The sequence below is a fragment of the Oncorhynchus masou genome, chromosome 21 (genome assembly GCF_036934945.1).
Source record: "Oncorhynchus masou masou isolate Uvic2021 chromosome 21, UVic_Omas_1.1, whole genome shotgun sequence".
Classification (NCBI taxonomy): Eukaryota; Metazoa; Chordata; class Actinopteri; order Salmoniformes; family Salmonidae; genus Oncorhynchus; species Oncorhynchus masou.
The window spans coordinates 46791059-46799183 of NC_088232.1; the positions used below are offsets into that span (position 1 = coordinate 46791059).

General features: G+C 39.6%; 1 protein-coding gene across 1 annotated transcript; it reads right to left on the reverse strand.

The window, feature by feature from the left end:
- Window positions 1–4549: 4549 nt before the first annotated feature.
- On the reverse strand, window positions 4550–6809 carry LOC135507421 (antimicrobial peptide NK-lysin-like). The gene is made up of 5 exons (XM_064926963.1): window positions 6718–6809; window positions 6474–6553; window positions 5892–5975; window positions 5651–5808; window positions 4550–5469 (listed from the first exon to the last, which is right to left on the reverse strand). The coding sequence occupies exons 1-5, from the start codon at window positions 6764–6766 to the stop codon at window positions 5439–5441; spliced, it is 402 nt and encodes a 133-aa protein (XP_064783035.1). The 5' UTR covers window positions 6767–6809; the 3' UTR covers window positions 4550–5438.
- Window positions 6810–8125: the final 1316 nt, after the last annotated feature.

Here is an 8125-nt window from a genome sequence, read left to right on the forward strand (position 1 = left end):
GCTAAGAAACCCACCTTACTGAAGCACATATTCCCATCCCTCTCTATTGGTCTCTTGCTACTCACATGAATCCTCATAGCATCCTTCACCCTGTACCCATCTTCCTCTAGCCCTCTCTTCACTGCTTCAGCATACGACAGAATATGAATCTGTACTACTGACCCTGGAAACCTCAACCTGCCTTTCTCTCACCAGACACCTCCGATCTCAGCCCCATGGGCACCCCCACAGTTTACACGTACAACGTTCTTCACCGATACTACACATTCCATCTAGGAATCTCCCTCTTACACACTGCTGCAACATGACCATAAACTTTGCACCTAAAACACATTAGTATTTTAGGAACAATAGCTCCCATGGGATAACTAACACATCCTAACTTCACCTTGGTGGGCAAAGAGTCTGCATCAAAACTCAGCAGGACAGACAAATGCCTTCTCCGTTTCATCACACTCTCCACCAGGTCTGCATCACACCGAAACGGCTGGCATCACAGACACCAGGAATCTTCCATTTCATCTGATCCCCCTCAACACTTAATCCCATCCCTGTTATCACTCCTTTAATGAATGAGCTGGACGTTTTGCAACAGACCAAAGGTTATGTAACGGAAACCGACTAATGAATAGTCCCCAGAACATTCTTTATTATGATTGTCTGGTTGCTGTTGTTGTTGACCAAACAATATCATAGCAAGACATTCAGCGTATTGGCATTTGTACACACACTCATATCATACACAATATATTTTCCTCTCTTTCCCCACAGAACTACAGAAAGCAAAGAGCAAATCCAGGAGCAATAATATTTGGCCTGTATAGCAGGGGTTTTGGAATTGGAATTTCAGTGTACTTCCTGAATTGACTGGAATTAAAATGGAATTGATCCCAACCCGGCTGTATATTCAATGTGTCAAATTTAGTTTCACTGATGTTTATACCTGGTACTTGTGGATACATCATTTCTCTCACACACTGTTTTTCAGGTTAAAATCAGATGAATTTCCATATAAATGTCTGTTACTGTAATGACATTAACTGTTCTACATTTAAATGTTAAATTAAATGTTTCTACTCTACTCTGCGCCCTTTGAAGCTCTGCAGGACAGCCAGCTGTTTGATAGAGTACCACAGAGTTTTAATACCCATAAAACCTAGTGGTCAAACAGGGTATTTGTTCCAATTGTTTTTCCACCATTCATTTTTCCTACAGGGAATTTTAGAAACATAAAATAAGGGCTGTGTTTTATGTAGACTTACCCTGACTTGACACTAATAACCGTGTAAATATCTCCAGGACAAGGTGACTTATCAATATATTCTCCTGTATTTAGCCCCTGAATTTACTTACCACAAAAAATGAAATACAAATTAGCTGCCAATGTGGCTATCATAAAGAACTATACATGCCATGATGATCTGGACGAGACTGCCAAAATGAGGCAAAGGTATGGATCTCTGGATTGACTAGCAAATGTTAGTGAAATGTAGTAATTCATCAATTGGATACATTTCTTTAATTGGACAATTCTGTGAACTGTCTTGGGCAAATTCTAAATTAACACAATTTTAAATTGACACAATACCTGTTAGCAAAGGTGTCAACGAGAGATGATGTGCAGGAGCTTGTAGGGATTTGTAGTTTTACATGATGTCTACTTTGATGCAAATTAGCATTTTTGAATCTGAGCATAAATGGAGCTTAATATATTAATGAATGTTATCTTGTCTAAGAGAGATTTACATTTTTATCAAAACGTCACGCCAGGGTAAGCTTACACAAAACACAGCCCTTATTTTTATTCTTCCTAAAATCCCCTATGGAAAAAAATAAATGGTTGAAAAACTATTGGAACCATTTCACTGTTTGACCGCTAGGTTTTATGGGTATTATGACACCTCCACTGTGGGGCTCTACACAGAGAACTCATTCATCAATGGCCAGTCCAGGAGAACACAGTACTTCTATGTGTGTTTCTGTGTGTGATGTGTGTCGTGTGTCCAGAGGAGAACAAGCATGTGTTTCGTCTGTTTGAGGTGCAGGACGGCAGTCCCTCCGTGTCAGTGTGTGGTCTCAGCCTGACCCCCTCCTCCCTCTCCCCCAAACTGCAAGTCAGACTCACTCAGCTGTCTGGCAACTGTCTCCAAGACAACCTCTTCCCAGAGCTGTGCACCGGCTCCGCCTCCTGAAAGTGTCCTCAAACCACATCATGTGGGAGGGTCGTAAAGAAGACAACAAACACCTTGGAAGGGCATCCTCAACCAGCTTTCCCGATAACTTAAGAGATCATTTGTATATACTTAGTTTGTATAAACTTTGTGTAACTTTTTGAGTAGTTGATCTTATTTGCTGGGGAAATAGTTTCAGCTGGAATAAGTGAAGCTATGAAAGTCTAGGGCCTCATTTATAAACATTGCGTACGTTCAAAATATACCCCAAAACATTTGTGCTCTAATTTTCACGCAAAAGTTGGCATTCATACAAAACTGAACTTGTCGTAAAAATGTGCTTAGCTTCCCGCAAGTAGGTTGTTGACGGTTATTGCATTGCATGAACACAAATACCTAGTCTGTTGTACAACCAAATGCTTTCAACCGAAATGTGTCTTCTGCATATAACCCAACCCCTCTGCTGGGCTGTCTTAAGCCCAAATTACTATTATTCATTAAATTATGGTGTGATGTATTCAGTGTTATGGTTTAAGGACATTTGAATATGTAATGTGAGAGTGAAAGTCAGGTGGGACAATTGTTTCTTCAGTCAATGTATGTCTTTAGTTATATTTATATCTATGTTTAAGTTCTGCTACGCAGTAGCAGGTTGAGTATTCCAATAGGACATTGCAGAAATGTCTACACTTTTTGCTAGTTCATAACATTTTGACCATAGCATACTATTACCATGTGCTTTTCCGGTTGTGTTTCCACTACTTCCTGGTCATCAAGGTCAACCTCCCTCGTTTGTTCATTTAAAAATAAAAAATAAAACTTTTTCCATAATGTTAGTTTGTTGTAATTCTCCATTTCAGAAAACAACCACTTGCTCCAACGACTCCACATTCAGGAATTGTCATAATTTCTTTGGTTGGAAAACAATGGTGCAAAGCTAAATAAATATAAACACTGAGTTGTGTCTATTGTTCCATGCTGTTAGTCTGTATGTCCCACTCATACATTTCCACCCTGTCAGGCTAAATTATAGAGAACATTAACTAAATGTCAGTGTTCACCATTATGTTAGCTCAGTCTTGCTCACTCGCTATGGCTAATTTAGGCTTCACATTGCCACATTGCCATGTTAGCTTCCATCCTGTTGGAGCATGCATATAACAGGTTGAAAATGCACCAATGTGCCTGAGCTTGACCGATGTCTCTTTTCTGATAGAACACACATTTAAAAAAATATATTATAATCTTTCCTCAAAAAATTATAAGAACCAAAATATAGGAATGACCAAACTGGCAATCAGCTGGCTTAAAATGTTGAGAGCCAGGTTGAAGCAAAGCTTTCTAGAGTCTGCTAAGTGGGTCCTGAAGAAGGTGAAGAACATGATTCCTAAACACAGAGGACAATTAAGGTGACAAACAGCATGACATATGACATCATTCTACTTTATATGGATCCTACATGATGCAGGGCTTGTAACCAATATGTGTTAGCTCTCAAGGCTGTTGAAATGTGTGGTAAAAAGGTCTGCAGGTTTAACACTGGTTAGAAGATTGTATGAGCCTTCATAATGTCTCAAGGTTTACAATACTTAATGGGTTTCTACTCTACAGAAAGATATCTAACAGCTGGAGGCCTGTGATCGAATCTGTGATCGAATCAACTTTCTCTAGTCATTGTGCAAAAAAAGTTTGTGCATAAGTTGATCAGTTTGATGCTGCTGACTGAAGAATTTTTCAACTACAGATTGTTTTTTTGCTAGAATTAAGCTTTGCAAGTGAGTACTGTAAAAATACATGATTGCTTAACGTAATTTGTGAAAGGTGTGGAAATAGCTTTTCATCAGAGGCATGGTACTGTAGTAGCAATGTCATGTTTGATTGAATTGATTGGTTGGTGTAACTCTGTAATTCATAACTCTATCAAAATGATTCAGACGAAAGCCATTGCTGGATGTCATTTTTAAAGTAACTGTATAGTGAAAAGATCATATTCGATCAACTCATACCAAAATAATTGTTGACTCATCCTATATCCGTATTTGTAGCAGAAGCATAAATTGGAGAAAAAAACACTTTTAAAAACCCCATCTCAAACTTATATCTAAAACAGACCTTTTCAAAAATGCTTGCTATTTCCTCAGAGAACATGATGTCATCTCCCTGAAGAGGATGAGCTGGCTAATCAGCGGTCCACTCGCATTAATATTTGTAATGACTGGTATACGCCAACCCCATTCTCCTGTTTTGGTACGCCCACACCATTCACAGAAAAGCTGCTTTTTAACTGAATTAATTTGAAAAATTTGGAAAGGAAAACTTTTGAACTCATATTATAATTCATACTTATTATAATAAGTCATATTTCATAGAAATTTGGAAACACTGGACAATTACTTTAATAAACCACATACCAAGCAATCAAGATTATTTACTGAAAACGGAAATTCTAAATAAAAAAGGTAGCCAGAATTATACTACATGTTAATCAGTAAAAATTCTAATTGGATATATTTATAGAGTTATGTTAGAGGTGTCAAAGAAGGAGTTGTACTCTCTATCAATTGAGGTTTATTTTTTGCCAAACATTAAACATTTTAGACATTTGGGACTAAAGCTGCAAAAGGTTTACATTTGTACATGATACAAAACGTAATGCAATTTAAGAATGACGTATACTGATTGGCTGGGCCTGGCTCCCCAGTGGGTGGGCCCATGCCCTCCCAGGGCCACCCATGGCACCCCTGCCCAGTCATGTGAAATCCATAGATTAGGGCCTAAAGAATTTATTTCAATTGAATGATTTCCCTCTATGGGACTAAAGTAGCAAAAGGTATACCTTTGTAGATGATACAAAATGTACTGCAATTTAAGACAGACACATACACTATTATAAACCGGATCGTTTGAGCCCTGGATGCTGATTGGCTGAAAGCCATGGTGTATGAGACAATATACCACCGGTATAGGGCCATTATACCACAGCTAAGGGCTGTATCCAGGCACTCTGTGTTGCATGGTGAATAAGAACAGCCCATAGCCATGGTAAATTGGCCATATACCAACACCCCCTCTGGCCTTATTGCTTAATTATAATACATGTTCCCAAAACATTATTTCAGAACCTATTCATTCCAACTTCATCATCCATTTATACAATTGTGTTGTGACTAGTTTGAAAAAGAAAGAGCAAGAGGCTGGAAGCATAGCATTGTCTTGACACATGAACATCCATCTTCTCACTTTGGAATCTGGATACTGGCTGCTTGGTCAGTAGCTCAGGTCCAATACTTCCTTTGGTCTAAAGACACATAAAAAGACTACATAAGTGGAAGATCGGAAGACATAACCCCATATTTTCATATCAATGAATACATTCTATTGAATAGCATTTCAATTATCAACCACAAGTGATCATTGCTATACTCTTTAGTCGTCTGAACAGTGACTAAAGAGCGTTTCGAATGGTTTGTTGTACTCACTTGCAGGCCTTAATGTTAACACAGATGGTCCTCACATCATGGCCTGTATTAAGCTCCTCAATCAGCACCCGCAAGTGTTTTTTCACCAGGCCTTTACACATAGATTTTGGGACGGATAATTTATCGCAAACAGACAATAGCTTCTGCTTTATCTCCTCCTATTGAAAATAAATCATCATCAACATCAGTTGACATTTTCATGAAAGGACACTCTTATCAAATGTAATGCTATGGAAGCTACCTGGCTAGAGGAAGTGGAGATGGATTTCTTCACTTTTTTCAGTGCCCACTCACACAACTTGCAGATTCCCACTTGCTTTTGCTCCTTTGGAAAGCACAAAAAGACAAGAAATGACATGGTAAAATTGTTTATATAATCTGGCACTGTGCACTTGAGCAATGCACTTAACCCTAATTGCTTCAGGGGCTCTGTACAATGGCGATCATGGCCATGACCCCAATCCCTGTGGATGTCTCAGGGGGTTGGGATATAAAAAATATATACGTTTACATTAGACACTTGTGTAACGAGACAGATTTAAGCAACCCCCCCCCCCACACCTTTTATTATTATTAATTAAATGATGGTGTGATATATTGAGTGTTATGGTTTAAGTACTCTCACATTACATTTGAATATGTAATGTGAGAGTGAAAGTCAGGATGGACAATAGTTTCTTCAGTCAATGTATGTTTTTAGTTATATTTACATCTATGGTTAAGTTCTGTTACTCAGTAGCAGGTTGAGTATTCTAATAGGAAGTTGCAGAAATGTCTACACTTTCTGCTGGTTCATAACATTTTGACCATAGCATACTGTTACCATGCGCTTCTCCAGCTGTACTTCCACTACTTCCTGGTCATCAAGGTCAACCTCTTGGCATTGCCCATGCATTTCCCAAACTGTGAAGAAAAAACGAACAGTCACTCAGGTGATGGGCGCTCCAATTGTGAACTTGGAGTTGATTTAGGCACCCTACCCACAGTTCCCCTTGCATCCTGACCCAATGTATGTGCTGTATGTGCTATACAGTAGTTACTACTTAAGTTAATAAATAAAATCTCACCTGAACAAGCCAGCAGTCTGAGGGCAAGGAGGACCAGAGATGTCTTCATGATTTGTGGTGGTAGAGATGTGAAGATCAAAAGTTGTGTTGGGTTTTGGTAAAGTGACTTAGGAATCAGACAAGCCCCTTTATATATATAGAGGCCCCTCTAACCACAGCACCCTGTATAAACCCCACCTACAATCTATTGATAGTACAACTCACATTAACTACAAGACACAAACCTTACAAGTCAACAGGATGTTACTTGGAAGAACTTCATCTTTTCTTGTGGTTTAGACCTACATTACATACTGATGAGGAGTAATCTTCATAATCACCTTTTTCCATCTCTCCACTGTCTGAACTTCATTTACATTTCATTTTTGGTATACACAGTTTGTTTCCAGCAGAATAAACAACAACATATTGATTAAAACTTGTTCAGCAAGCTTACAAGTGATACATTTAGGGCTAGATCTACTAAAATAACATATGGAGTTGTTTTAAGACAGTAATAACCATTTGTATTTTAGGACACCTGTAGGTACGCATATGAAAACAACTTTGTTTTTATTATTTGATGAAGCATTACTTTTGCCCTTACTGCTATAGAAACCCATTATATAAAACGAAATTATATGACAAATAAATCAAAAGGAAGTATGTTTTTAAGTTTCGGAAATTCATCTAAGAGCTCTGGACAATATCAGTGACAAAAAATTTTTACAGTAGTGTTTGTCGTTAACTAAGGAGAACACGTTTACACTACCCCAGAGTCCAATGGTGGAGAGCTTTACACCACTCCAATGGGCGACACCTGGAGGGGAATGGCGACAAGCCCAAGGGTGTGAGCCCAGTGGCCGAGCAGGGAGGGGTGTGATGGGTGTACTCCACCCATACGAGTTACTGGGTCCATGTGGTGGGGTTGGCCGAGACAAGGCACCGAAGAGTCGTCTCCTGGTGCTGATTGGCACGCGCCGACTGGCTGTTAGATTTGGGATGAAATCCGGAGGACAGGCTGGCCAACGACCCAATGAATGTGCAGAAACGCCTTCCAGAACCGGGACGACCACGGTCAGAAACCATGTCCACCGGAAGTCCATGGATCCGGAAGACGTGCTGCACCATGAGCTGGGCTGTCTCCTTGGCCAAAGGTAGCTTGGGGAGGGGAATGAATTGGGCGGCTTTGGAAAACCTGTCCACCATTGTGAGTATGAGTATACTGAATAGGTGGTGTACTTAACTGCAGTATAGTATTATTACTATTCATGGAAGCATGGTTATAATGGACACGGGTGTTGACAGTGACCTTTACCCTCCTGTGATGTCATCACCCAGAGCTGGCACAGTATTAACAACCGGCTGTGATTGGGAGTCCCATATGGCGGCACACAATTGGCCCAGCATCGTCCGGGTTAGGGTTTGG

Bases quoted from the DNA above. Each gene is read 5' to 3' on its own strand.
- LOC135507421 (XM_064926963.1), bottom strand. From the start codon at position 6,766: ATGAAGACATCTCTGGTCCTCCTTGCCCTCAGACTGCTGGCTTGTTCA. The intron at 6,554-6,717 runs GTGAGATTTTAT...TTTTCTTCACAG, and splicing joins CAGACTGCTGGCTTGTTCAG to TTTGGGAAATGCATGGGCAA. The intron at 5,976-6,473 runs GTAACAGTATGC...TGCTTTCCAAAG, and splicing joins TACAGCTGGAGAAGCGCATG to GAGCAAAAGCAAGTGGGAAT.